This window comes from Eleutherodactylus coqui, chromosome 1 (assembly GCF_035609145.1).
Source record: "Eleutherodactylus coqui strain aEleCoq1 chromosome 1, aEleCoq1.hap1, whole genome shotgun sequence".
Classification (NCBI taxonomy): domain Eukaryota; kingdom Metazoa; phylum Chordata; class Amphibia; order Anura; family Eleutherodactylidae; genus Eleutherodactylus; species Eleutherodactylus coqui.
Window position 1 is genome coordinate 176010470 of NC_089837.1, and position 17811 is coordinate 176028280.

The 17811-nt window shown below is 42.6% G+C and overlaps 1 protein-coding gene across 7 annotated transcripts in view; it reads right to left on the reverse strand.

Moving 5' to 3' along the window:
* Positions 1-17811, reverse strand: part of DST (dystonin) — a 391490-nt gene that overhangs the window by 78560 nt on the left and 295119 nt on the right. For all 7 annotated transcript variants that reach the window (XM_066604043.1, XM_066604051.1, XM_066604016.1 and 4 more), the window contains 3 exons: positions 3250-3411; positions 2736-2906; positions 766-932 (listed from right to left, as the gene is read on the reverse strand). In XM_066604043.1, coding sequence (XP_066460140.1) covers positions 766-932; positions 2736-2906; positions 3250-3411 — 500 coding nt within the window. The remainder of the gene's footprint in view (positions 1-765; positions 933-2735; positions 2907-3249; positions 3412-17811) is intronic.

Here is a 17811-nt window from a genome sequence, read left to right on the forward strand (position 1 = left end):
CAGTGTTTCCTACCAAAAGTCCCCAGGACCCGCAAACAGAACAGGTTTTCAGGACTTCCCCAGTCCTATAATTCTTATTAGTGCTTCAAATATTACCATAGGTGTTCTCTATAGGATATACCGATAAATTTGGTGTATCTTTAGACACTGTTGTCTAATTTAGCACCACCTAATAGTTGGTTTAAATGGTCAGAAAATTTTGTTCCAAACTTTTGCCAGCTGATCTTGCATTAAAGCCATACCCATTTGCCTGTCATTTTCAGCTAAATCCCACCTCATCTCCAATGAGGTGCAGGGAATTAGTCTTTTTGGTGCATTTGATTCATAAATAGGTCTAAAACATAATGTAACATTACTGTATGTGCCACAAAATGTGCCACATTTCGACACATTTTACAAGAACTGTAGGCACAATGATATCAGTAAACTGCCCCATAGCTTTTAGTTATGGCTGATTAGTGTATATATATATATATATATATATATATATATATATATATATATATATATATATATACATACACACACAATTTTGTGAAGCAAGAGTTCAAGCACAGGGTTACATTTTAATTAAACGAGATTACAGGATTGGAGAAAAAGGTCCGCTATTCTATTATTTTGGCACTGGTACCACTGGTTCATAGGCTATGGCACTTAAATGGTTCTGACCTGCAATAGCAGACATATAACATGGACAAGGTTGGAGCTTTTCATAAACCCAGACTACTACTTTAAATTAAATAGTTCTAAAAACACTTGTCCTACCGTATTTCAGCTTTCTTCAGCAGCTCGTCCCATCGACGTTCTAAGGCACTGAGTTGTTTCAATATTTTATCCTTATCTGCATGGTCAGCAGTATTGGCAATCTTTTCCCCCTCACACTTAATGACATCGATGGTAGGTTTACGGTCATCTAGTAATCTCTGCAGCAGCTGGTAGAATAAGAAAAATATAAAATGATAAGAAATAGGCAGCTCCTCTATGGCACAACAGCCGTCTCTGAGGGTGCAGAATTGTAAACCTTACTGACGTTATATTAGCCATTTCCTGTAATGAGATGCAAGCTGCAGTTTAAAAGTTGCCAAGTATAGTTTCAGTTCTATTGATTACCCTAAAGGTCCCTTTACATGGAGCAATTAATTGTTGGAATGAGTGAAAGGTGACCGAGTCATTTGCTTTCAAAAGTGCATCCGTTTACATGGGCAGATAATTGTTACAATTTTTTGGTCATTTTGCTCATTCAGTCATTCGTGGGTCTATCAGGGCAGTAATATTGTCCATCCTGGGACCGCAAATGGCTAAATGATCACTTTTTACACAAAACAATTGTCAAACAGTGAACAATTATTTTTATGACTGCGTAAAATGAACAATCAACGATAAACGAACAAATTATTGTTCATCGTTCAATCCTTGGCTGTGTTCACATAATCCAAAGATTAATTGAATGATAATGGTTCCGTGTAAAAGGGCCCTAAGCTCTGGTCACTTTTTTGGGCTGATGTAAAATGCACTTTACACTGTAAGCAGCATGATCACACTTCCAGCTGAAACAGAATGGCTTCTAAACACAATTATCTGCTGGAACATAATTATGTTTTACTAAGGCCTCTTTCATGCGGGCGTCGGCGTTTTTATATTCGCCCGCCAATGCCGTAAAAACGTGAGAACGGGCACACAAAGCTAATGTTTGTGCACCCGTTCAGACTGCCCGGGACCGATGCATATATACGGCGAGCCCACAATGCCGTTGGGCAGGGGGAGACAGTTTAGCTCTGCTAAGCTGTCTCCCCCTTTCCTTTCCCTTTGCCGGCTCTCAGCAATGGGAGGAGGCGGGACAGGAGCAAGTGTGCTAAGCTCCCGCCCTGTCTCTGCCCCTTGTTGGCAGCCAGCAATGTGAGGGGGAGGGACAGGGTGGGAGCTAAGCAGCTAGCCCTCCCATCCTACCATCCCATTGCAAGCAGCTGGAGAGGAGGAGGGAAGGGGGTGGGAGTTTAGCAGTCATGCTGCTAAACTTTCTCCCACCTCCCTTCTCCGGCCGCTGTCATAGGTTCCCATAGGAGTCTATACAGCAGCCGACGTATTCTGGCCAGGAAGATAGTTCCAGGACTATCTTTCCTGGACGGCATAAAAGCGCCCGGGGCTATAGTGGCTGGCCGGGTGCTTTTACGCCGCACGTATACGACTCCAATGCATCAGATCGTAGCGCATATTGGCCGCCGTGGAAATGGAGGCTGATATACACTCATGTGAAAAAGCCCTAAGGAGAACTCTCTTAAAGAGTATCCTTATCTAATAAAGTGATGGTATATCCTAGCGATACAGCATCCCTTTATAAGACCAGAATAAGCCTTAAACTGTAAAGCTGTTGCATAGCATGTAAAACATTATCAAGTATCTTTGATAGATCCTTTGGTATAAGGGGGATATGTGACAGCTTTATGTAAGCCAATCTCAAGGCATTAAGACATACATACACAGTTAACAGATATTAGAAGTTATGCAGATACCCCAGATCTGACTCCGACCAATGCTAACTTCTGACCTACTCTTACATAAGACTGAAGGTGACTTTCACATTGTATTGGACACAATTAGTGTTGAGATAGATTTGTGACATGACTTACTATAAGTATATAGCATAAGATATAAGTATACAGTAGAAGTATAGGCTGTCTATAAAATGTGATAATATATATCATAAGAGAAAAGAAATATAAAAATGAGCAGAATACCTTTTGTTCCTGAATTTGAGCCTTCACCACTTTAAATTCTGCAGATGGTGATTTCTGGTTGGCCACAAGCTCTTCGGTGTCGGTAAGCCAGCTTAAAATGGACTCAAGAGCATCTTGAAACCTGCCACAATGGAGAAGTGCTTCTTGAAGCTGAGCAGCACGCTGGGCAACCTACAAATGCAAGCCTTGTCTTTAATCACAGAACAGACAATCAGAGACCTGCGAGTCTGAATCCTCTTCACTATCAATCATGCGTGATTTGAATGAATGCCATTCTTCATAAATGGAAGAAGATATCATATAAAGATGTTCTCTTCTTTATGTCTTGTTACTGAAAATTCTTTATTTGTGTCACACCAAGCAACAACCTGACAAGTTGTATACAATCTGTAACATGCCGCGTTGAAAAAAGAGAACCAGATCTGCTTAAAGCGTTCTCATGAGAGGGATACGAAGTGCATGTGAAGAAAAGGCACGGGGATAAATCAGACAATGAAAGGTTCTAAATAGGTACCTTCTTGTTCAGAGTATTCCATCGGGTGTTTACGTCCTCTAGATCATGTTCCAGGTTCTGGGTGCTGGTGGTTTTAGCCGCACTTTGCACAAGTCCTTGACCCAACCAGTTGACCTCCTGTAGATGAGCTTGAAGTGGTTCTATTTCTTCCTTCTGGAAAGTCTACAGAATTCAAATAAATATATATATACATAGAGGTCAGTGAATTCTCATTAATAGCTTCCATTGGTTTGTATTCAACAGACAGGACACAGAATTATGTGAACTTTTTCACAGGCAACCAAAGAATCTGTGTATGGCTAAACTAAACATAGTAGCCAAGTATGCTTCATTGCTATATACTCTGGTGCACAATGTTAAGGTGGGTTTAGATCTTTCATACGGCTTAAGGGTTCATGCGCCCTGGCAGAACCTTTATCTATCTTTTAACTCAGCGTGAAAAATCGGCGACCGAAAACAGTCGGCATTTTGACTGAAAATCGCCCATGTGAATGAATGTATCGGAATCCAATGCTTCACATGGTCACGATTTTTGGCCAAAGTTTTATCGCGACTAACCAGCCGTGTAAATGTGAATGAGGCCTAAAGATATATTCAGATGGGCGAATGCAGTTTATCAGACAGATATCTCACTCTTAACCCTTTCCAATCCAATTTCTATCCTGGTTTTCCTAGGGGGCTTACTCTTTTTCTGCCCTTACTCAACAGCTCTATCTGCTTGCTAAAGCCAGTACTGCATGAGGTGACACGTTGGATAGGCTCTGACAGCAGAGAGGCTGGCAATATACAGTAAGAGAACCCCGACGGACGTCTTCCAACATCAGAGCTGTACAGCCTTAAATGATAATGTCGTCAGACAGTGGATTGGAAAAGGTTAAACCTGCAATTTTTTTCCCTGTGATTGCAAAAGAAAAACGCAATGCATTCCATCACTGCACATGAGATTTTCATGCACGTTTTTCATGAATGTGAAAAATCGTATGTTTTTTTAATAGTAAAGAAAGAAAAATCGCATCTCACACTTACATGACACTTGAAAAAGGATAAAAATAGAAAAAAGTAAAACAAGAAAGAGCTTAATCTTGTAAATGTGTCTCATCGCTGTCTAAGCAAACAGGTCAGCTTAGAGCTGTGCGGTCTCTATGGCATGATACAAGAAGAGTTAATAGCTGCTCATTGTCATCATAAAGGAAGAGGTGAGCTCTTTTTCAATATATCGGTTTTCAAGAGATGCTTTGTCCAAGGGCTCATAAGTGATGCAAACTCAGCTAGCCCCCTGGCAAGTTAGAAGTGTTCCATATCTACCAGCTGCTTTCCAGCTCAAGTATTTAATATGCTAATGTTATAGATTGCAGAGCCATCGTCAGCGGGAACAGGCTAAACACTTCATGTTTTATCTCTTTACAATGTCAGACGATCAAGCAGGCACCACAGAGTGACATCAGGGAAACTATTGGGAGGACGGCACAATGAAGCGTTCCAACCAGCTTAATCACGGTACCTAGCTGGACTACAGAAACATTGTGAGGATAGGAGCCGCAGGGCATTAATTTGCTTTTGTTGCCTTACATGCAAACAAAATACATTTATGGGTTGAACATACATTTAATGGGCTTGTCCTGTTATGCACTATTGATAGCCTATCTTCAGGATAGACCATCAGCAGAACTCTGGGAGCCCCAAGGATCAGCGGTTTGCTAAGCACCTATACTTTGGCATAGAGCTGATTTCTGATGGAAGTAGATAGTTCCATACTGCAATGGCCCAGCTTGGTATTGTAGGCCAAATGTCCATTATAAACTTGGCCTGCAATACAAAGCTGGGCCACTGCAGTCGAAACGATGCTGTCTCCTTCCAGCAGAAATCAGCTATGTGCCCAAGTGCAGTGGCCGGGCATATTACTGATCACTGGTGCCACTACGTAGTGGACCCCCATTGATTTGCTACTGATGACTTTTCCGCAGTGTAAGCCATCAAAAGCTAATAGATGGACAACCACTTTAACCAAAAATAATTTTTCCTCTGCATGTTTGCACTTGATCATGTGGTAAGACTAAATATTCGGTATCAGGTAGGAGCACCTACTCCGGGGCGCGGGGGCGGCGTGCTGGAGCGGGGGGTAGCAGTGGGGAACAGGGGGGAGCTCTCTCTCCCCCCCCCCCCACTCCCCTCTGCAACCCCCCGCTCACCCCCCGAATCTTTTCGTTCGAGTAGTCAGTTACTCGGAAAAAGCGGTGCTCGAGTGCAAAAACACTCAAACCGAGTACGTTCGCTCATCTCTAGTAGGCAACAATAAGAGAAGTTAAAAGAACAGTGGAAAGGTTATCATTGAAATTGGGGAATAGATAAATGGAAACAAGCAGGTCTGTCTGGCTGAATCACCAAAGAACAGACTATAGAATGATTTGGAGTAAAAAGCCTATAAACCTTCCATGTAAATGAAACATATTGCAGTGTTGTTCAGTTTCAGCACATCTGATGCAGATTTGACTGTGAATTTTGGAGTCAATGCTCGCCATATTTTGCATATCTGAAGATGATTTATGCATTAGGAGCTCTTGAATTACCAGTAACTCAGCATGTACATAGACTACAGTAAAGCCCAAAAATGATTTGTGTTTGATAGAAGTTGATAGAAGATATCCTGGATCAGAAGCAATACAGTTGCACGAAAAAGTAAGTGAACCCGTTGAAATTTCTACATTAATTACTAATAAAATGGGGTTTTATTATCTAAATTACAGTTATAGACAACAAGACAATTATGCAAATAAATCAATTAAAGAATAGTTGAAAAAAAAAAAAAAGATTTGTGTTTTGGAATGGCCAAGTTAGAGTCCTGATCTTAAAGGGGTTGTCTCGCGGCAAACCTGAAAATTTTACCTTACCCCATTCCCCCTGTCACCCCCCTGGCATAAAATAGCAAAGTAAAATGATTTTTAAGCCGCTTGCTACTTACCGATCCGACGAAATAAGGACTTTAAAAAATCTCCCAAGATGGCCGCCGGTCCTTTCCCAGGGATGCACTGCGGTTTTCTCTCATGGTGCACCATGGGCTCTGTGCGTTCCATTGCCGATTCCAGCCTCCTGATTGGCTGGAATCGGCACACGTGACAGGGCGGAGCTACGCGATGACGCGCAGAAGGGGGCGGAGACAGAACGCCGCTCGTGCCTGAACCGAGCAGAAGGGGAGAAGACCGCACAACGCAAGCGCGTCTAAAAAACCAAGAAGACATCAGAATTAGACGGATCCATGGTGACGGGGACGCCAGCAACGGAGCAGGTAAGTGAATAACTTCTGTATGGCCAATATTTAATGCACGATGTACATTACAAAGTGCATTAATATGGCCATACAGAAGTGCTTAACCCCACTTGCTGCCGCGAGACAACCCCTTTAAGGGCTCCTTCACAGGAACATACGTTTACAGTGTTTTACACAAATGGGTTTTGCATACATAATGCACTCTACCAATCTGCCATAGGCTGCCATGTTGCTGCTTACACATTGCGCAAAATACATGCACAATAAAGATCGCAGCAAGTTCTATCTTGGCGCATACCATGCACCCAGAATAGTGCATGGCAATCGTTGGCACACAACAAGTATGCAACTGTCTGATGTGGGTGGTGCACAGTGAATTACGCCCGTGTGAATCTGCCCTATGCCTATTGAGAAGCTGTGGCAGACCTGAAAAGGGCTGTGCACACAAAGCATCCCAGAAATATTGATGAACTGATACTCATGTGCAAAGAGGAATGGTCCAAAATGAAAAGCTGCCATTGAAAAACATTGGTTCTAATAAATGCAGATCACTAATGCAAAAAACATGCGCAGCAAAAAAACGCCCGTCTGACTGAGCCCTGTACGTTTCCCCTTGTGAACTGTAAGGTGTGCAGTCAGCCTATAGGGACGAACAATCGTAGTATTGTTCGTCTCCATAGCTGCAATTCTCAGCTTGTGTAAAACCAAAGCAAACGAATGCCAATTGACGCTGCCCCATAAAAGACATAAATGGTGCAACTGCTTGGAAATTAGTTTAATTAGATTGTGTTTGTCTATAATTGCAACTCAGATAACAAATCAGACTACATTTTATTAGTAATCAATGCAGAAAAATAGAAAATTCCAAAAGGTTCATATTGTAGAGACAAAGCAAATAGCTAGTGCATATAATGCTTAACCTTACACTATGTATAGAGTGTAGTATCAGTACAAACACTGATAATATATCTCTATGCCATCCATGTTTCTGCTGACACAACCCCTTTGTAACTCAGTGGTGTGACAACACTAACTAACAAAGATAAGCTGTTACATTTGTGCTGAGCGTTTACGCACCATGCCCAGCGCGGACGCAAGACAGTGTTCACACGGGACAAAAAAATCCAGAAATTCCCCTAAACAAGGGAAAAGATGGCAAAATCTAGCTCTACCAGCCAAAAGGGAGGAAAATACTCCTGCCTCAAGTGCGGTGATCATCCCCGATAAGGATGAACCCACATCCCGAGCCTGAACTGACCCTGGGTCGAGACAGGAGCAATGGCAGAAACACTGAGATCTAAATCAATACATTAAGTCAATACACCAATTACTCAGCTTAATCCGGACAGCAGCACCTGGGAAAAAAGGACTAGACCAACTTCACCAACAAGAGATGTATAATCAGCAACCTCTAAGAGCAGGGGTAGAAACATATAAACACCCTCTCAACTAGATTGGCCAGCCAACACAAAGCACCAAGGGGAATTTCAACATATGACTCCAATGACTCTTTATCAACAGGGGAAGCCAAGGGTAAAACAAACATACAACCACAAAAGTGTCATAATATGGCTCGGACTGACCTTGTACCGGCAGTCCATGTCCACATCGCAGCCGGTATACTGCAGACCTGTCATGACCATTGAGCCGTATCATTAGCAAATTGAAAAAAAATGTAGGGCTTCATGCAGAAACATATGTCCATATTGATCATAAAGATTCCAGTGATGTGAATATTCCACTCTAGCAATCCATTCAGATTTTGGATAGCAGTTGCAAAATTTCAGATCTACACTCATTGTCAAAAAAAAAATGGAGTTTTGTCCAATACCGTCGCCATCAATCAGGTTGTTGCTGACATTTCTTTCTGAGATATACTTTTAGTAACTACTCCACTTTTCCCTACTTATTATAATTGTTTTCCAAGATGTTTCTGAGCTTTAGCACTTGGTGACCCAGTTCTGTAAGCTTGTTACCATGGGTGCCCTTCTTTTACCCCTGCATGTTTTCATTTCACTATGCCATAACTTACGGTAACCACCATAGTACCAGCAGGCAGAAATGTGAGAAACTGACTTAAAGTGCCACGTAGAACATTACTGAGCCATTCACTATGACCAATTCTACTTGTAAAGTCTGCCCAAAGAGATTGCATCATTTTAGGTTTTTTCCGTGGTGTAAATGACCAAATCCACTAACCACAAGAGTCTATGCATAATGTGATCATGCAGTACACTCATAAACACCTAGGCTCTAAGTTATGAAGCTCTTAGGACGGACCCAGGGTAAAGGTTTTAAGTGCCTCTCCTCCAAAAAATGTGCCATACATGACCTGATGTTAACATGGTAACAGAGGTATATATAAAACAAATCTAATATAAAGAAGCCTACGGGCTTTGTCTTGAAGCACCCTTTGCGTAACCTTTGGTGGATGATTTTGGTGTCATTAGATTTGGTACATCCTCACCACCACCGTAAAATCATAAGATTTGAGTTTGATAGATTGAGTGGTCTGTCAGGCCAGGTCAAAGTTCCTATGTTAAGTCTAGCAGTGCTTTTGTGCTTCAGTCAACAGCGTCACTAGGTAGAGTCAAGTGTTGATAAGAGACGTTCATATCAAGAGCTTACCAGTTTAACTGTTGCCATGTCCCCAAAATGTGGAAGACCGAGTCGTGGACGGCAAACAGTTCAAGACGAATCCTCGGCTCCACAGTCCTTAAAACATTTACAACCATTTTCCCAAACATTTCATGTGTGAGACCAACCTCAGGGTGGCTTTACATGGGATGACTGTTGGGCGAATAAGTGCCAAAGAATACTGGTCCGGTGCTTTCGCACAAGAGCAACCATCATTCAATGATTAGAGGCCCAGCGGGCCAGGAATCTCTTTCAACTGTTCGCCTCCATTCACTGAGAACAGGCAAAACTTGCTCACTAGTCGCTTCACTTCAGTGAGCTGAAATAAAGCGACTAGCGACTACTGAGTGATTTTTCACTCGATAGTTGTCCCGTGTAAAACCACTCTTAGGCCTCCCGCACACAACTGGGGGACATTGGATGGGACTGGAGGTCCATGGTCTCAGTGGAGGTGGCTTTGCATGGGCTTTAATATTTTCACCTCTGCAGGATCTGCATTTGTATTGAGTGCTGCAGGAGCCTGCTTCTACACCGAAGCAGAGCAGCTGTCCGAGAGGGAGTGGTAGACTCAATGGGAGTGTTAGACTCCGCTGAAATCGCCGTCTATGTGAGGGAGACCTTAGCTGGTAGATAAGGGGAAAGATTCTCTCTTATTTTTCCTCAGATCTTGCGCCTTGTCTGCATTTTAGCTCTGCTTTACTAGGATAGAACTATAATCTGTGACTATAATTTAGTTACAGTGCCTAGTATAATGCAGTCTAGGACCCAGGGGCGTAGCTAAAGGCTCATGAATAGAAATGAGCGACTATACTCACTAAGGGCAATTGCTCGAGTGAGCATTGCCCTTAGCGAGTACCTGCCCGCTCGGGAGCAAAGATTCGGCTGCCGGCGGGGTGCTGCGGGGGAAAGCGGGGGGGAATGGAGGGGAGATCTCTCTCTCCCTCTCTCCCCCCCTGCTGACGGCAGCAACTCACCTGTCACCCGCGCCGGCAGCCGAACCTTCTCTGCCGAGCGGGGAGATACTCGCTAAGGACAATGCTCGCTCGAGTAATTGTCCTTTAGCGAGTATACTCGCTCAGCTCTACTCATGAAGCCGTGCATCTGAGGCTGAAGTGATCTCTCCCACCGCGGGGTGACAAGCGTTCGTTAGGCTGCTGCAGCTCTCACACGTGTGCCGCTGTTGAACAGCGCTTTTGTTCATCCCCCGATCCTCTCTTGACGAGTATGGATGTACTCTGGATATGTTTATAACCAGTTCCTGGATTACACTGGACTGCATATGGTGACTGGCCGTGTAATGTGGCCATGTGATCCTCTATGTTCTGGCACACTATGTGTAATGTATGAGACATTCTACAGATGGGCTTTTCTTTAGCTTGACTCTTAACATGTCATGCTATCAGGGTGCTTTATTAACCCTTTCCAATCCACTGTCTGACATCTGAAGACATTCTGATTGAAGGCTGTACAGCTCCGATGTAGGAAGATGAGCAGCAACATATTCTTACTGTATATTACTGGCCGCTCTGTTGTCGGGGGCCTCTACAGCATTTCCCATACCGCAGTACTGGCTCTAGCCAGCAGATGGTGCCATTGTAAAATGGCAGAAAGAGAAAGCCCCCTAGGAAACCCTGAATCCAAAATTGGATTGCAAAGGGTTAAGAGTTAAATTGCTTTACAATGGATTTTGTTGTGTTAAAATAAGAGAATAATAGATTTTTAATAGGTTAGGATAAGATAACTTTCTGCACTGTGCTATCACAATCCAGGTAAAATTTGTCCTATCTGTAGATATATTTATATGTAATTTATGAGTTTCAATTCACGTGGAACGTGTAGCATTCTAAAGCTTTTTTGGCTTGGGATCGTTGTGAGAATGATCCCTGATACTGCACACCTCCCATGTAATCAATGCTATGTGGGACAGGGGATTTAGATGTGCACTTCTCACATGTCTGTTAGGCTTGCAAAGGTGGCTTGTTATGCCAAAAAGTCATGCTGTACTATAAATGTGCAGACTTCAATAAAATGCTTTACTGAAACAAGAAGTGTCTGTGACGATGTGATTTGTTCTACTGGACTTTGAGGTGTAGGAGGTTGGTACCCTGGAATGATCTCTTGCACAACAGCACTATGTCTATGTGCTGACTCTTACGCTGTTTGGTCACAGCCCTTTTTTACAATGTTCATGCAGTTTCGGAGTATTTAAAGGCATAAGAAAATATTTGTTCAATCATTATTACCCTTTTGATAGGCAAGGGATTATTCCTTATCTCCAAGTTGCTGATTCTATCTTTGTATTGAGATATTGCACATGCTTTCTTAACCCTTAAGGACCAAGCGCGGTAAATATACAGCGCTTAATCCTGGGCATACACAGCCGAGGACCCGGAGGAGAATGGAGAAGCGTTTTTTAACCGCTACTGCCTTCTTCTTTCTAAGCTATATAAGACTCAATAAGCGCTATGTACTAAAGAGAGCAAGTGGAAGTATTACTGTATTACTATTTTGCGACCCGGGGATCACGTGACCACTGGGTGCCCTCGGTCATAGCAGACTCTAAATAGCTCTGTTAGTGACGAATGTCACTATAGGGGGCTCCTATGGATGCCCCAGTTAGAGTGGGAAAGTATAAAACAAAAAAAAAAGACCATATGAATGACCCCCAGAGGTCTTATATGACGGAATAGGGGACGTAGATGGTAAAAAAAAAGTTATAAAAATAAGTTAAAAAAATATACAGAAAATAGATAGACATAAAAAAGAAAATGACCCACCGCTGATGCCAACCAAAACCATCGTCATATGCACCTTGTAATCCGAAACTATACAAATTACATATCAAAACATCCGAAACAAAATGAGGAATTCATTCCGATACATTTTAGCATAAATGTACTAATTTTAAAATAAAGAACTATAAATTTAAAAAAACAACTTTTTAAAGCTTTTCAACCGCTAAAAAAATGGGAAAAAAATCAGCGAAAAAAAGATAGCCCTATATGTCATGGAAAAAAAAACGCAGCAAAAAAAATTCTGGTAGCTGGAAAAAAAATAGGGTAGTAAAATCAGCACATGGGTGAAATCCCTAAAAAGTGTCTGGTCCTTTGGAACCAAAATACTCTGGTGCTTAAAGGATTAAATAGGTTTCCAAGTCCTTACTTCTATATAATTTTGGGCCACACCCTGCCCAACACTATATATCAGTATTCTACTCAATATATTCATCACAGCACCAAACTGGCCCTGTGGCATATGATAGGTGACGTCACCTGGCCAGCAGGCCTGGTGACGTTCTGGAAATCTGTCATTTGGGCTTCCAATATTCACGCCTCAAGCCAGGTTTATGGGACATCACTGATGACATCCCTGACAGCCTCCCATTGTCTGCAGTGGTAACATGGATAAACAACCCATGTCACCCCATGTAAATAGAAGAGTATGATTGGGGTGCGGGGGTGCTGTGCCCTTCTTCCCTGGCACCAATGTTGGGGACTCAGGAAGCCCCTATACAAGCCAGATTTTCTATCGCCATGTGACTTTCAGAGAGGAACACCGTTGGATTGTGGAAGCAGGTGAGTATAAAAAATACACCACCCGCCTCCCTGTCACATCCCCTAACAGCACCATAACTTAGCGAACAAACTAGCGATGACGTCACTCACTCCTTTAAACGATAATTATCTCGTCTAAAAGGACTCTTAGTGGCATTGACCCCTCTTCTCCCTCAAACCCCCAGAAAATTTTAACTAGTATGAAATACATTTTTCCTATCCTTTGTTTTCTAAATCTGGGGTGTGTCTTAGGGCCATAATGCCCGGCCGCGTGACACTCGGTGAATGGAGTCAATGAAAGTTAATATACTTTCATTAATCAATGCACATTACCATGTGTGTAGATCCACACGAGAAATAGATCGCAACATGCTTTATTTCTCTGCATACCACGCAGTGGGGGCCCTATACTTTTGTATGGGCAGCACATGCAACGATGTCCATACACAATATATTGCATATAGGCGGCGATTCATATGTAACCCCGCTATAAACAGAGAGAGGAATTTGATAAAAAAGATAGAGTCACCCTGCACATGACCACGGGTATGAGATACACAGGCATGCACACTGCACTTGCTGCCATATGTAGTCTCATACCAACCGGTAAAATAGTGCAGGACTCCCGCACCGTTTTAAGGATATAGTCTTGTGATTGAGCACTTATAGTCCAAAAAATGTGGTAATTCATCTAGAGAAGACTTACATTCTTCATTGTAATGAAAGCATGTACTACTGCAGCTAATACTACTACAATACATGAATGGAACATACACTGCATGAGTACAATGACCACGTCAAGAGTCATAATTACAACTTTCATATCAATTAAAGTATCTAGGTGCACTGGATACCTTTCACTTGGGATTGGTATAAACATGTAGTATGGTGTGCCTAGGCTGACAAGTACCAAACTTTTAGTGTGAGGCCAGATTCACTCGGGCGTATTAGCATGCTCAAAATTTGTTTGTGCAATACGCAGTGAATAGAGCCCATTGATTTCGTCCACATGCGCACATACACGCAAAATATGCTAGATGTGTGAAACAGGAAAAAGAACACATCTGGAACTCATTAGACTAATTAGCCTTTTCAATTGGTGCACATTGTTTGCTGAGTGCAACTACAGTAAAATATGCCGATGTGCATGAAAAAAAGCTGTTCTGCAAAAACGCTACGCTCATGCTTGCGTAAATAATGTTTGCTCATGTGAATACGGCCTACGGCTACGGTCACACATAGCTGGGGTTATTTTTGCGTCTTGTAAAAAAACCGCATGAATTCTATACTTTTTTTTAATGCAAACATTTTTTAGGAAAGCACACCAATAAAATAATGCATAAAAGACTCCATTCCAAGAGCATATGAGAAAAGCTGTAGGCTTTAAATGTAGGAGATACATCACTTTGAGGCTTCTTTCTCACTAGTGTATATTAGCCACCATTTTCACGGTCAGCCGATATCTGCTACCATCTGTGGCGTTAAAGCTCCTGAACGAGCGCACAATTCTAACGTTTGTGTGCTCGTTCACACGGCATGGGCCCCGGCGCATATATGGTGATGCTGCCATGCCGTCATCCCTTTCCTCTCCCTCCCCCTTGCAGGCTCACCTCTGCCCTCCTCCCCGCTCACTGTTTGCAATGGGAGGGGACAAGACGGGGGTGGAGCTAAGCGCCACCTCGTCCCGCCTCCTCCTATTGCTGGCCGCCCCCATCCTGCCCCTTTTCCACCGCCAGCAATGAGAGGCAGCGGGGCGGCACTGAGCTGCGCCACCGTCCTGCCCCCTCCCATTGCAAAGAGCGAGTGGGGAGGAGAGCAGAGGGAGGGAGTTTAGCAGTCACACTAGTAAACTCCCTTCCACTTCCGGCCTCTGTCATTGGCTCCCATAGGAGCCCATGCAGCAGCCGACATATTTCGGATCAAAAGATACTTCCAGGACTATCTTTTGGGCCCAACGTAAAAACGCCCATAGCTATTGGTCGGCCAGGCGCTTTTATGTTACGAGAATATGGCCATGTGATCTGATGCATTGGAATCTTATGCATCAGATTACAGCGTATATTGGCCGACCGTGAAGACTGTGGGCTTATATACGCTCGTGGGAAAGAAGCCAAAAGGCTCATTCACACGGGTAGTAGGCGTGCAAAAATCACGTGCTTAAAAAACACATGGCTATTCGAACCAATGATTTTCTATGGGAACATTCAGATGAAGGAATCTGAAAGTTCCGATAGGAAACCATTGTTTCTAATAGCCACATGTTTTTTAAGCGCGTGATTTTTGAGCGCCTAGCTCCCCGAGTGAAAGAGGCCTTAATGTAACTATAAGGCACATTTAGAACGTTTTGTACACCAGTTGCTGGCATAAAGAAGTTGCAAATTTTTGCGCAAGTGGATATAGTTGTGCAAAAATTTGTAACTTGTCTTCATTCTGCCCTGGCTCCACCCCTTTTCCAAAAAGTGTGTGGGATTTTCAGAAGGGGGTGTGGCCCGGACTGTCGGGTTTATGTATAATGTAGGATAAAAACTGGCATAAAGTATGCCAGGTTGGACCTGTCGCACATTTCTGACAAGGCGCACAGAAGTGTCAGTATGTGACTATTACATGAAAAGGCCTGCGCCTCTTGAAGTATTGGGTGCATCATGTTAGGTGATTGGTGTTGGAAATTTACCCCTTATCTTTTCCATGTCTGTAACTAACATGTTGACTATTTATTGCAACCAGTCAGTACAATGCGTGCAACAGACGCAGGGCAGCTGGGTAAACAAATGGAAATCCATGTGATGCAACATTGTTATAAGCAGGCAGAGTTTACATGACATTGTAGCCTATTATGTCACCTACATATGGTGTTATAGTGACATGGCTACAGAAGTGTTCCACAAGCCCTACCAAGTAAATATCCAGCATCTGCAACAATAAGGCCTGTGTACAACAATCCCCACATTGTGTTTAATATGCAATGAAACAATTTGTGCTCCACTGCGGCCCTGCAGATCAGAGGGAAGAATAGAACGCACACAAATTGTTTATATTTCCTTAAGGAAACATTAAATATCGTCATTATGCTGAAATGGAGCAAAGAACAAGCCTCGCTAAGTGCATTGTTACAGAGTGCACCGTGTCACAATGACCAGTGTTCCTACCAGCTGGCACCAATCAGGGCTGGTAGATGGATGCCATTTACACACTGACCATGAAACCTTTCCAAAAGGAGTCCTCATTAGCATTTAACCAATAGCTCTGTGCTAGAAGGCCCTGTGCAGACATCTGTTCAACACGGCTGGGCTGAGTCTGCAAAGACCGGAGATGCACATGTGGATTGTTTGACATCGGAATAGTTTACTGAAAATAGCTGCTATGTGAAACATGAGGGTCCTAATAACAGCTCCCACTGAACGGTTTTACCAGGACATACAGTACTAAGCCTTATTTACATCATCATGGAGAACATACACATGCAATCTTTATGTAAGGCCATCAATTTCCATACAAAGAACATAAAATAATAAATTACCTTTGAACATAAACAATTGGTCAATTCTTGCCCTTTTCTTGCTTCTCTGTTCCAAAATTTACTCTCCCTCATAGGAATAGTTTTAGGGTGCACCGCTCTACATTTATGACATGTAGGAGAACTCAACACTTCTAAGGATTCTGCACGTGGCATCTTGATATGTTTATGATCAGGCCTTGGAAGATCCAGATCATAATTGCTACCACTTGAAGAATTAACTCCATTGTAAACACCCAAACCATCTGACATATATTCTGCTTGGCTTTCTCTTTCGACTTGGTCATGGATGTAACTTTGATCATCTTCCTCAAACAAGTTTAAGCTATCCTCCAAATGTATATACTCCTCACACGGTACAGAACATTCACTATCCATATCCATATCAGAATTAAGGGCACTGAGGAATTCTGGGCTCTTGGAATCAGTAATACTACAAGCGATCAGGCTATAATCTAAGTCGTTTCGGACCTTTGCATATAAAAGGTAAGGAGAAGGTTGAGCACCGTTAGAAATCTCCGAAAATAGCTTGTCCACCATATTACTACTTTCTTTACAAGGCAGAGAAACGTCTTGTCCTTCATGATCCATAACAGTTGGCTCTGACTTTTCATCTCCATCAGCTTGGGGACTACACAGACCAGAGTCTTCTTCTGATGTTAAAGAATGAGTTTCCTTGCTACATGTATTCAATGTGTCAATCGCAGGACTTTCTACATAAGAGCCTTCATTTCTACTGACATAGTCCGCTAAATTTACAGGTACAAATATCCTCCAGGACCTCCGATGCTCCCTCCTGTCTGTTTTATGTCTATTCTTGGGTCCTCCACCAGGTCGGTTGATCTCTCGATTAAGCTTGAGTGCATCAAAAATCATTTTTTCATCCAGTTTGCTTGGTTCCAAATCGCGGTTCCTGAATTCACTGTTACAGGTAAGGACACCATTGCTACACAAAGTGCTGCTGTCCAAAACTCTATTACTATAAGGCAAGGTGCGATCTGTAAAATGCCTGGAGGTAAGGCTTCCCTTACTACCAGAGTCGATCTGTTCATTTAACCGGACTGTGTCATAAATGGACCTCTGTGGGACATAACAATCTTCAATGTTTAAATCTTCTTCCTCTGCTTTTCCAACACATGTTGGATTTTGTCTCAAACAATCCGGCCTGCTTAATGGCTTACCCATACTTTAATAGCCACAAGTGCAATAACAGAAAATATTTAAAAAATGTAAAAAAACTAGACTAATCTTAATTTAAAAACATTCATGAAATAAAAAAGATGGTCGGAACATTTCCGAGGTCTGATGAATGGCTCCATTTACTATCCATGTTAAATTTACTAAGCAAAAACTCTAAGGTGCTTCACTGAGATCATTCTGAAGAGTATTAGTAAATACCAGGCAGTCCATAAGAATCCCGTTAGGGTGTGCATCCACAAATGACACCACTTAAAGCAATAAGTAGGATGGCTGGGAAACCCCAATCCTGTGCAGGTAATTGGTTAACTGTAATCCATTGCAATGGCTTATATGAAGCAGCCAGCGAGAGGCAGTGCAGGTTTTTAAGAAAACCAAAGATACGTTGCTTATCC